We start from the raw sequence: 13,488 nt of genomic DNA on the forward strand, positions 1-13,488 counted from the left end.
AATTCTGTGTATTTCACAGAGGTCAAGGGAAGCTGGATCTAATTCCCAGTGCTGCTCCAGACTTCCCATGTGAGTTCAATGGGCCTGTCCACCAGTATACAATATTTTTCCATCTATAATGGAAGGCACAGAAAGAGTTTCTGTCAGGAAGTCTGATGACTCCAAGTACAAATCACATCATAAACAGCAGCATGTTTGTTGAAATTTTTATGCTTGTCATTGCATAATTGCAGCTGAATAAAGCAGCTTTCCTACTCTAAAATGAGAGGCACTGGAAAATCCAGAGAGGAGAATGATGTACAGATTAAGAATATCCCACTACTCCTAGGAGAAGCTGAGAGATAAGAGACACTAATCTCCTCCAGGACACAGCACAGATTGCCAACCCCATCTCATCAGTCACACTTGCCAATCAGCCTCTTTACTGATAAACCCATCTGGGAGGGGACTGGGAAGCAGGATGTAGAACGGGAGGTGATTAAGGCAGCACAATTATTGAGCAATTACAAAGCAGTGAATGGGAACAAGCTGCATGCTGCTTGCTGGAGATAGGAAGCAAGCCTTCTCCCCCCACCAAAACCCAGATAGGAATAGGATAAAGCTATGCTCCTTATTCTGAAGAAGTACATTATCAGTAGTCATACATTATTCAGACTGGGGGCATAGGGAAGCAGACAAAGGTAAATTCAGACATTCAAGAGTTAAGTCAATCAGTCAACAGCCACCCAGCCAGTCATTTGAAACCAGTTACAGGCTTAAAATGAAGTGTACAAGTCAAATATACAAGTCCATTAATGGAGATAAGGCACAACACACCTAGACAAAGATGCAGAATACAGACAGGCTCAAATACTCCTCTGTGAGCAAGGTAAATATTTGTAAGAATGCTTCTTATTTATAGTATTTGCAACAAAATGTTCTAAAACATCATTAATAACCGATGCTACCAAATCTGATTCTTTGAGGTCACAGCAGAACTGTTTGGTTTCTAAAATGACACACACATAAAAGATGACTACATAAGCAGAAAAACCAGCGACATCCAACAGCACAGAAAATTTTCATAACAGATGGGAAAACTGAATCCCAAATTTAAACTGAAGAGCATCATGCAGCATCTCATCACTAAAACCTCATTCCAAATTTTATCCATGATATTATGTCTGCATATATCAAATTACAGGACTGAGCCATTGAGGGTTTTTGACATACATATTAATTTGTCACACCTTGAAAGTGAAGACACTCTTAAATATTCACATGCAAACGTGCATACTCGGCAAGATGTTGATGTATTCACATTTCTCTTCCACCCTGCCCAAAATTAGGCAATGAATTTGCTCAAAAACTGGCCTCCAACTGTGAGGTGAGAAGATGCATAAATTAAGACTAACCACAAATTATATACTCTGGGATATTCAAATTATTCAGATCTTTACATAAATCAAAACTGAAACAAGTCTCAAATCACTTACTCTAGCATAATTCAGTAGCTCATACACACACCCACCCCAACATTTAACATATTCTAGCAGTGTCTAAATACTCCCAGCTGTCCATAGGAGAAAGCAAATTTCTAATAGACAAAGGAAACAGAAACCACCCTTATAAAATGGAAGCCCTTGAATGTGCAATACTTGCCTGGAGGGTCCTGCTAAGGTAACAGTGGCATAGGGATCACATTGCCCGTTCACAATGGGTAGCCCTTGGCACTCCAAAACTCTAGAAAAGAAGAAAATGAAGACAAATAAATTAATTTAATGGAAAGAGGCTGGAGGGAAAATAAAAGTGAAGCGTGTTCATAGGTTTTTTTTTCACAACACTTTACACTAGGGAATTGAAATGTCACTAAGCAGAAACATTTAATTTATACTTGAACTTGACAACACATTCTGTTCTTAAATACTAACTTTAATAAGGGTCAAAAATACTGTTAAATTACTGCAAAGCCTTAACTCAAAGGATTTTTATTATGCAAGCACAGCAATTTAAGGTTCATGAAGTAGGAGTCTGCTGTCAAGATGGGAGCTGTCAGCACTTTAAAATTCTGTGACAATTTATTCACCAAAATACATAACCAGAATTTATTCTGTAAGAGAAATATAAGAAAAAACCCACACAGATCCCAGAAGCAGTTAAATAATTTCTCAAAATAACATTCATGAAGACCTCAGTGCTTTTGCAAAATTTGGCATGGGCTTATTTATTTATAAAGTTGTGTTAATTACAGACCAGGACATATGACACAGCCATCCTTCTCCATGTTCAGCAGCTCTGCACTCAAGTAGTAACAGAGACATTGGAGGGAAAAAATGGAACAAACTGGGGTTTGCTGCACATAATGGTGGGAAAGCTGCACTTTCGCACTCTCATTTCAACATCTCTTTGGGGAAGAAAAAAATAAGAAGAAGAAAAAACCCAACACAACTACCCCCAAAAACTTAAAAAAATGCTGCATGTTTCAGAAGTTAAAACCTACTGAGGAATGCAGCACCAGCTGGAAACAAAGACAGACAAGCCAGTTTCCAGAACTCCCCCTCCAGCAACAAGTTCTGCTTCCAACAGGTAACCTGCTGGGCTGATGTAATTGCACAATTTTAACTGCAAAGTTTCAGCGAAGACAAACCACAAAGCTCTCTGGGCAAGTGAGCAGTACCATCATTGCAATGTGAAGTATCATGCAAAATTCTGGGTGCTATGGCATCACATGCAAAGTAACAGCCATTTTACTGTTTTCAGTGATGGTAATGTCAATGCAAAAGAATGTAAGGATGAGTGATAGAGAATAAGTCAGTAACAGATAGTGCTCCACAATTTTATCCACAAGGCAAGTTATTTGGTTACATATAGTGTAGACTTTAAATACAGTTTAACTACAGACCTATTATTACTTACCCTGCATAAAGGGAGAAAGTAAGTAATATTCAGGAATAATTTTTGTACCAGAGAAGGGGCAATCTAGAGACAGATTCACACAGCACTACAAGAAGAAGACGACTGAACATCACACTAAGGGGCACACAAAGGTAGCTGAAATTATACATTACATTCCTAGCTGAATTGTCCAACCCATGGCCCCTCAGAATGAAGGCTAGGTAGCTATCTTTGAATACAGACAGCCCCCAGTAATGCACCAACTCACAGGCTTCTCAATTGCACAGCCCTCACCTGGTCGACTCCTCATTGCTAATTCACTAACACTAGTACAAAATCATGTTCTGTTTTCTGGATATGCAAGTGGACTCATAGATCAAAACAACAGAGAGAGTTAGGAAAAGCCTGGATTGCACAGGCCATGTGCTGCTTTTATCTTTGGACTTCTATTATTTCATTACAAGTTCACCATCCACAGAGACAGAATCTAGAAGCCTCCAAAGCCACCTACTTTAAGCACATATCTGATACTACAGAGTGCTACAACACAAACAGTGAAATTCAAGCCACAAATTCCATCCCAGCACCAGCTGGAAACCCATGGTGTAAGCTTCAGAAACCTTCAGCATCAAGCAACACACAAAACACGTAATTTGGCTGCCTCAATGCAATGCATACTTAGTTTCTTCCACCATCCCTTGATGCTGCTCCACAGAGGCAGGAGGTACCCATGAAAAACATGTAAATTTGACAGCTCCATATCTCTCAGAGGCCTCATAAATAGACCAGATGCCTGTTTTCAAGCAATCAAATCCTACTCCAAATTTACCTAGCTTACCTTACAGAGAAAGTGTAGAATAAGGGTTTTTTTGCACATGTAGTAATACAAATACTCAAAACTGTACAGGAGATGCCACTTTTTAAATTTAAAAGGGGCAGATGTGAACAGAAAGAACATTATGGGGAACTTTACACTGTAGCATTCTGACAGAGTATCTGTCAATGCAGGAGGAAAAACCAGTAAGTACCAGCAGAAAGTTTTCACGGAGAGGCAGGCGCAGCTTGATTTTCTTACAAGTAAAGGACAGACCACTTTCCTTCCAGTGGTCTTTGCACTAGCAGGACCACAGAACCACATTCACAGCAGAAACACTTGGCCAGTGAGCCACAGCAGGACTACTGGTAATTCTTTTAGGATGGCAGATGTGGCTTGAACACATTCCTATTTCACAGAACAATTGTACACCAAGTGTCAGTGTCAAACCGAACTCCTGTGCTCCAGTGCTTCCTTAAAGCAGTCTGGAAGCTCCTTAAAATGAAATAGTAACTCAATGGCTTTATAGCAGTCAGCCAATTTTCTGCTGCTGATGAATGGATTCCAAGTGAGCTCTCATCCATAAGAGAAGAACTATGTGAAATTTAAACAGTCAGAGCATGTGGCCAGAGACACTATGGCTCCTGTTTTAGTACAAGCAGCTCTTTCCAGAGTGTGTAGAAAATAGAAAGTGATCCTAGAGAGAGCATAATCTACACTTGAGAACATAGAGAGTTTGCAAATCACTACACAAACAAAACAGAAAATAAAAAACATCACAGATGAACTTGAATCATGAAAAGTGTGAACCCATCCAAAAAAAAAAAATGTATATCCTAACTGTACATATGTACAATGACAGAATCTATTCTAATATTGCCACATAGAAGAATTGAAGGTTTTTCTTGTGGATAGCTCTGTGTTATCACATCCATCATCAGCAATGGTTAAAAAGGCAAGCAGTATATCACCAGCTGGTTGGGGAGAACACAGCAATGTACATCATTGGGCACCTATAATCTGAATTGTGTGTGCTCTCCAGAACACATGGAGAAGAACAACAGATGGCTTCTAACCACCCACAGCTCTGCCAGGGCTGTACTCTCCAGCTCAGAAAACAGAAGTTATCCATCCACAAACAGCTTACAAAATCATGAATGGTGTGAAGAACATTTCCTCACAAAATAAGAATTAAGGGGCACATAATGAAATTACCAGACAGAAGGTTTAAAAATAAACAAAAGGAAGTACTTTTTCTACACAATGAAATTGCAAAATTTATTGCCATGTGGTGTTGTAGAGGCTGAAAGAATATGTGGATTAAAATCAGCACTACAGAAACTCATGGAGTATAGGTTTTTAGGCAGCTATTAAAGCTTAATGGTCCAGAAGCCTCCTTCAGCTCAGGAAATCCCAAACTGGTGATCAGGAAGGGTGCAACACTGGAGCAATGACACCACTTGAAGTATCACTCACCAGAGAGCATCAGTACTAGGCTAGACTAGAGGGGCATTTTACACAGTTGGGTAGTTGTTCTGTTCTCTGGGGAAAAAGCAAAAACAAAAGGAAAAAAAGAAAAAAACAAAATACACAGATGTTCTTGTGCAGTCATGATGACTTAAGAGTAAGATGCTTCTTTGTGTGCTTCTGGAATTAGAAAAGCAAAAGCAACCTTGAAAGAAACAAAATGTGGGAAAACAGGAAGCAGACAGCAACAGACTGCATCACAAGCCTTTCAGGTAATTTAAAAACAGTTATTGTTTAAGAATGTTGAAGAAATCAGTCAAAAGACTGAAGACTTAGGATTCTGAGGAAGGAAGGCTGTGTTTGGAGAGACTTTCATTCTGGTTCTTGTTTCTTATAAAGCATTATGAGGAGAAACAATAAAATTCAACAATGCACAGGTCTGTTTGACTCGAGTTAGAACACTCTCCTTAGCAACAGGATACTGTAATGTTAGGGCTGCTTTTGTTACAGCCATTTTCTTCAGTCATGGGAAAGTTGCTAAATAAATTAATATCCTCTCTCCCAGCCTGGTACCAAAACACTGGCTTTACTTGGCAAGCAAGGAAAGAGCTAGAACAAAATGTCAGCTTCTCAGAGACAATAAAATGGAATCTCAATTATGCCACAGGGCCATCACGTTATTTAGATTGACAGTTCATATCTGGATTAGATGAAAAAGAAAAAAAATGTGTAATAAAGGTATGATCTTGGGAAAGAGGGGCATAGTGGGAAGCAGTGAACAAAGCTAGTAAAAATAAAATGCCCCTACTCTAGTCACCTGCAGAATTAATTTACATGTACTAGAATAATGAAAAAAAGCCCTGACAATCAAGATTATTCAAGAATTACAAGTCAACCCATCAGACCCCAGAGAAAAAAAATGTCTGGTGGCTGCCAGAATCTTGTCTACCCAACTGGTGATTTCTCACCATTAGCTGTCTGGAGTCCAGCTGGGGCAGAATGAGCCTGGCTGGGCAGAGCTAAGGTTAGTGCTGGGTCATAGGAGAAAACTCTCAATGCAGCTGCCTCACTGTATTTTGCTTGTGGTTTGTAAAATTAATAGGTTTCAAGAAACAAGGCAGTTCAGTTTTCAGTGTGGTTCATGACCAAACCTTCAGAAGAGTAAATAAGCTATGGAAAATTCCCAGTGGGTAAGAGAAAACCTCAAAACCAAAACATACCATAAGCATGCCCTTGTGTCTACAGAAGCTGAGAGGGTGGCAGGAGCAGAAGGTCTTGGAAAAAATAAAGAGATTTTTCAACAAAGACTAAGTAGCTCATACCTGACACTACAGGCATTTCCTCTGCCTCTGGGTTGCCGACCCGGCACTGCTGGCTGTAATCTCTGACACAGGCCCTACACAAACATACTCAAAATCAGCCTTAACACAGGTGAGCAACATCAGAATGATCTAAGCCCACAGGCATTCCATGCTCCTGCCCGGGAACTCCAAAAATTGTTTAGAAATTACAGGCTTTGTGATTAGTTCAAGATGCACATGTGTCATCAGCCTCCTTGTGTGTCAGAATGGACAACCAAGGCAAAAACAGACCAAAAAAAGAAACCAGAAGGGACACTGCTGCTCTTAAAACTCACATGGGTATTTACTGTATTCCAGAATAAATCACTTCCAGTCTACCAACTCAGGCACAGCTGTTTCCCCACTTTCAGCTTAGAGTAGGGACCAGCACACGATTCCCATTCTCCTTCTCAAATCGGACTGTTTTCTCACTGTGATTTCTCAAGAGAAAATAAATGCATCATTTTTTTCAATAAAATTGCTTTCTATCACTGTACCATATATTTAATTGCTTGGTTTCTGAGATCAATATAGATACTCAGCAAGTTTGATCATCTATCTTATCATTCCTCTATTTCCAGCCTTCACTTGCTCTACCTCTCTTTCACTTCGTTATCTTGAGACTACATTCCACCTCATATAAAACACTTTTTTGGCCATACTCAGGTTCTGCTCTGCATCATTTTAAAGACAAAAGACTTCCTCCTTGCTTGCTCTAGTGATCTAATGATTACTTGAACACTCAGTACTTTGTGAGGTAAGCCTGACCAGACAAATACCAACTTAAAAGCAAACTTGTGGTAGATTTGTCAGAACTATCATCAAAACAATGCATCTTTAGCTTATGCTAAGTACTTGTTGGGTAAAGTACATTTGCCAGAGCTGGGTATATGACTTAGCTTCTTAAGTCTCTCTAGATCTCCCAACTCTCTTTTTTTTCCTTCCCAATTTTTCTTTTCTACTCACTAGAGTAATTTTGTAACATATGTGCTATCCTGAGTACTTTGTCTTGCAGAGGTACCAGAATACCTCTAAATACTCCCTTCCTTGTGACTGGGCTTCTCCTGGAGCATAAAATAAGGCTATTACTCTAACTTAATAATAAAGCAGGGCAGTCTTTTTGCCTAATCTAACAGCAAAGAGGTGGTGTTCCTTCCTTGCAATGTTCAAATCATTCCTGAATACTCTTTTCTTTTGGTGTAGCTTTGCACCACAAGCTGAGCTCCCTTCTCATTTCCAGTGGTTTAGGAGGAACTTTGCTGTAATGCTGCATGATGAACTTTCATGTGCACCTTGGCCAACCTCACATCTGGGTGGGCACATGGCAGCTGTTCTCAGACCAGTGAACTGACACCTTCCACTGTAAGCAGGAATTATTGCCAGGCCTCCTTCTTATTCCCTTTATTACAGCCTTAATAAACCAGTTATATTCACATGTTTCAGAGGGGCTTTGTCTGAATGTAATTCAGACAAAGTACATTCACCACTAATAAGCAGAAAGGTGCCAAGTCTAGCTCAGAAATTCCCTGAATCAGAAATTTTCAGAGGCCAGGAGAGTGTGTCACTGTATGACTGCTCTCATCCTCTCATCATTCTTCATGTGCTAGACAGACTCAGAGTCAGCATCCTGGGCTGAGTCTGTCCAAATGCTCCATCTGTTTGTGCACCTTCAGACAAGCCTTGCACTTCCCCTTCGTTTCCACAAAGTAATCTACTGGATGTCCACTGAGGATTTAACATACACACACAACCCTTTGTTGTCAAGAAGCTGACAAAGTGGCCAGTTTCTTCTGGAGTAAGACAAAAATTCTTACAGTTTACTTCATTCTGGTTTTTAATTCCACTGCCTTTATCATCAAAAATACTACAATTATTATGTCCCAACCCCCTCAAAATTTCTTACCAGTTCACACTATGACTTTAACTTGTCCGTGTCCCCAGGGAATAAGGAGGCTAGGAATATGGAATACACATATTCAATCAAGTCCTTGTCCTCTGGATGATCATCTGAGGCCAAAGGATCATGCCCACTCCCAGTAAGTGAACTCCAGTAAAAGATTATTTCAAAAGTCCCTATTCCTTGACTTTTGTAAGTGATCTATTTGTACCAAAACAAGATTTCCTACTATTCTTCTCACCTGAATGCTGTTTTGTACTGGGAACAGACCAGTTTCCTCTTGACAGCAGTTCCCACATCCTGGGAATTGCCTGCAATGATGTGCCCTGGTTCACCTTCAAGTTGTGGCCCACACAGACAGAAAATGTTACAGCACTGTGTAGTGTCTGGTGACCACTGACCATGCCACCATAGTAGAATGAACCAGGGAGAAGAAAGGATGGAACAATGTCCAAGTAGATAAAGCCATACTGAACAAAATACATCAGTACTTGCTTTATCATAATGATCTTAAGACATTTTCCCACTACATTATTTCATCTCTCCATGAAAATTGAAATGAGAGTTTTTATCCAGTCCTCATCCACACTGCTGGTCTCCAGTCCAGCCGCCCACCATTCTCACTGCCCCTCCAGGAAAACTATTCTCCTTGAGGAACTCCAGCAGTACCCTATCTTGTCGGGATAATACCCTCCCTCCTTTTGAGTTTATTTCGGTGAACAAACAAGTTCTGTCTTATAAAGCAAAAATAAACACTTGCCATCTCCTTAACATTTGAGAGGATTAACAGTTACTGGAGCTATTTTCGCCTTCATGTGGCAACTCATTCTGCCACAAAGGTCTGTGGCACTAAATGAAACCCTGCCCCATTCAAACAAATAGCACTTCACCTGGCCCAGCAGTTTACTCAATGTGTATTCCCCTAGAATAAAGACTTTTACAGTATTTGAAGCATTGACCCTGAAACATTTATATACAAAATATATTTATACACTCGAAACTACTCCCATTTTGATCAACCTGAAGGACATCAGAGGAATAGGCTGTGCCAGCAACTATTTTGGTTTTTCCCCTTTAGAAATACTCCCCAAAGTCTCTATGACAAAAGCACAATAGAAACCTTGAAACTGAGATTACAGCTGCAACCCCATGTAAGCACTACTTTTTCTTCCCCATTTCCAGTTCAGTTGAAAATCATCATAGTCCAACAAATTTAAACATGTTCTTAAACCCGTGTTACCCTGAACAGATTCCTTCTCAAGCTGAACTACAACTATTTTTGCAGCTTCATGCAGCATGCAGAGTAGCTTTTGGTCTTAAGTGGAAAGCTCTGTATGCACAAAATTTCTGTCACACACACACACACAAAACTCTTGCTAACACAAGACTGGCAACGGTGACTTCATTGTGAGAGAGCAAAGGAAAAGGAATTAACTGCTAGTGTCTTAGTTCAAGCAAAAATTTCTTTCCCAGGCATTTTACTAAAGATATTTTATAGCAAAACAGGGACAAATATTCATACAAAGCCAACAAATAAGATATAGAAAACAAGTGAAAGCTAATGAGCACAGCCCCTATTTCCTCATTCTACCAAATCCTATTACAGATATTACAATAAAACTACATCCAATGCAAAAACCCGTACTTCATTAAATGGAAGGAAGAAATACTGGCAACACATATGCATCCATAAAACCAGCATTACTTCAAATAAACTGCAAACTTCTCATGTCATTAAACATCTACATTTCTTAGAAGTTTAAAAACAGACTTTTTTCCTGCTATTAATATGGGAACTGCCCTCCATACTACAGCTCAAACCATCCCATTTGCTTTCCAATACCCATTCTAGAAAGACCTTTAAAAGCACCAATTTACAGAGTACCATCTGTACTCTGTACTAAAGAGAGCAGACTAAAAAGTGGGTGACAGCCATCCTGTTCTCACAGGACAAGGAGTTAATCCATTAGTAGTTAAAGCCAATTTATGAGCCAATTATACGAGAGCTGCAAGCTTCCTAAAGCCTCTTCAGAAAACTCTTCAGTTATGTCAATATTAAAAAATGGTTAAATTATCCTCTACAACAGTGCCCTGAGGCTTTAAGCAGAGACACGAGCTCACAGAAATTTTGCTCTACACTGATTTAGTGACTATTCCTGGCAATGACATCATCATTTCCTTCTGCCTTGGTCTCAGACTGGCAACCCCAGCTATTAACAGGGAACAAGAACTTAACAACAGGACAGAAAAGAGACAGGCTAAGCAAGCAGAAGTTATTTCTAGTACATGCTGATATTCAGAGAAGACAAAAGATGCAAGTACCAGTTAAAGCAAAGCAAATAGTATATAAAAATTGTAATGGAATTAGCAAAACAAAAGAGGAGGTACAATCAGGAAAGGATAAATGTGCTTAATGATGGTACTATATTGATTCTTGCAGGGGCAAGTGAAGAAATTTGAATTTCATGTAGTATGGCAGGAAGCCAAGGAATGGGTCAACATATCGAGGCAGTTGCAGAAGCACTCATGTTAATGCAGCATGGTGAGAAATGCAAAAGGAGTGAAGCACAAAACAGCAACAATTACAATACACAGCAAATGATTACAGCCCAGCCAGCAGCTTTAGCTGAGCTGCCTGTGGCCATCCTAAATGGAAGCAATGAGATCCTGACTGTACAGGCTGATAAGAAAAGAAAGAGGACCAAAAGGCACCATGGGAGTGAGAGGCAGAAAGGCTGTTAAGGCTAAATAATGAAGTCAGATCATGGCACGAAAATCTCCCATGTCATTTTTATTTGCTTGGAAAGGTATACTTGTCTCTGTGCTCTGTATGGGAAATACAGGTTTTAGGGAAAGAAAACTGCAGTGATTTCTGACTTAACCTGCTCCCAGGAAGGAGCTGTGGGCACACAGCACAATCTCTCCTTTCAGGCAGCACTTGCATGTCACTGTGTACATACATGAGCACGTAAGCTAACAAAACCAGCTGCAGGAACAAGTCCTGACTTCTCCCCTCCACCAGCCAGCAGAGGCCAGAAGCATCTATAACTATTAGATGTTTGATACCCCTATGACAAGAAGGAAGACAAAATGAAGAAGCTATTATAATAAGGAATAACTTACAATCAGGAAGCTATTATAATCAGGAATAACTGACACTCATCCCTAAGAGAGTGTGATACATGCCAGAGTAAAAGTTGAAGAAATCACCTAAAAGCTCTTGAGCCTACTGGCAGGAGTCTGATTATGAAGTAAAAGGTAAGGAAAAAGCTAAAAGCAGAAGCTTTAAAGAATTTATGACAGAGAGAAGGAAATAAGGCACCCTGGTGGGGAGTGGGTAGGTGTGGGGCATGAGAGTGGGGGTATTCAACTCTGAGAAACAAGAGATAAACAGAAGCAGCTCATCCTAAGGCTTTCCTACCTAGCTAGTGAGCAAGAGTTTCCTCTCAAGTGCTGAGTATGGTCATGTCAAACAGATATCCCAGGCTGGCCACAGACAGTGGTATTTTAAATAAAAATTTAGACATGGTGGTGAGTGACCTGAACTGACAAATACCTGGAACAACTGGAAGAACAGGAAGCACAGCCGACTGGAAAACAGCATCTAAATCACATGCCATGACACATTTGAACCACAGGGCCCAACAACTCAGAACTCCTGGACCAAGAGAATGCATCAGTTGAGAAGCATCTTTTGAGTGATGGGGCATGAACACAGGAAGGGAACACAAGGGAATGAGATGGTTTAATGAAAGCTGTAGCACCAACAGAACGTAAACCCAGCCAGCTCCTTCTCATCCCTACCCAATCCAAGTATAATGATTTCTCTACTAAATAAATTCTTGAATACTCTTCCATATAGATTTTCACATCATATATTTAATTAGATGTAGTAACAACGTTTAATTAAGTATAGTAAGAAATACACCTTTCTAAATGAAAGCAACACAAAAATAGGTTGTAATTTACAAAGAAAAGAAGTAATTACCTGTGGAACTAGAAAGCAATCAAAGGTGCCTCCAAACACTTCACAGAGGCTACAATCTTCTGTAATGAGAATGCCTTGGCACACACAGAGGTAGGCAGAACCTTTAACGCTTTAAAAATCAACTTGAAACAACTCAGAAAAACTCTTGATTCTGTTTACGTGAATCATCAGACAATTTGGAATCTTGATTAACAACAGCTATTATTAAAGGGCAGTGATCTTTGCTACATTTTGCAATACTTTCATTATGGAATTCAAATTAAGTTGATTCATTAGCCCTGCTGAGACCCAATGGCAGTTATGTTGCCAACTAAGTTCCAAAGTAACGCTGATACACTGAATTTGTTTTGATAAGAGGACTGGGCTAAAGTTATACAAATTGTGTCACAGTGAACATAAAAATGCTCTCCAACTAGAATTCACAAAATAAGATTAATAACTTGATTCTGTCAGGATTTACATATCTAAAAATATGTCAATGTATCTCATTGTAATTATGGACAACGCAGTAATCAAACACAGAAGGCAAAAAAAAAAGCACACAGTATTTAATATGGAAATCAAGGCATTATATCCTCAAAACCTGCCCTTTATTTTAAAAAAAGAAACCCAACTCAAACCAGAAGCATTCCATTTAAACCAGATACACCAAGTCTGTGGAAAGTCTTCTTTAGTAAATCAAATTGCAACGTACAGATCAGGCTTGTTAACTTTCATTTGCTTACATCTTTTACACTGATGCAGATAGAGATATTCATAGAATAGTTTGGGTTGGGGAGTCCTAAAAGATCATAAAGTTCCAACTTCCCTGCAATGGGCAAGGATGCCCTTCACTAAAGCAAGCTGCTCAAAGCCCCATCAAAGAAGCACAAGCATCATAAGGATCAAAACATACATTTTGTAATACACTTTCCCATGAAATTAATTGAAAAACCCTTACCAATGTCCCTGACTTGGCAAAAGAAGAGATTAAACGGGATTCATAAACCATTTATTTCAAAAACAGCTGTCACAGCATGGTGACTTGCCTAATTTGAATAATTCCTCTGGTCCTACAAGGAGATGTGCAGTAGTGTTCTGTGCCTGAGGATCAAACTGTGAATGTAAT

At 39.6% G+C, this 13,488-nt stretch overlaps 1 protein-coding gene across 3 annotated transcripts in view; it reads right to left on the reverse strand.

Moving 5' to 3' along the window:
* RASA3 (RAS p21 protein activator 3) overlaps positions 1 to 13,488 on the reverse strand; it is a 130,188-nt gene that overhangs the window by 32,145 nt on the left and 84,555 nt on the right. For all 3 annotated transcript variants that reach the window (XM_030954049.1, XM_030954040.1, XM_030954058.1), the window contains exon 6: positions 1,642 to 1,722. In XM_030954049.1, the coding sequence (XP_030809909.1) occupies positions 1,642 to 1,722 (81 nt within the window). The remainder of the gene's footprint in view (positions 1 to 1,641; positions 1,723 to 13,488) is intronic.

Source organism: Camarhynchus parvulus, chromosome 1, assembly GCF_901933205.1.
Source record: "Camarhynchus parvulus chromosome 1, STF_HiC, whole genome shotgun sequence".
Lineage (NCBI taxonomy): Eukaryota > Metazoa > Chordata > Aves > Passeriformes > Thraupidae > Camarhynchus > Camarhynchus parvulus.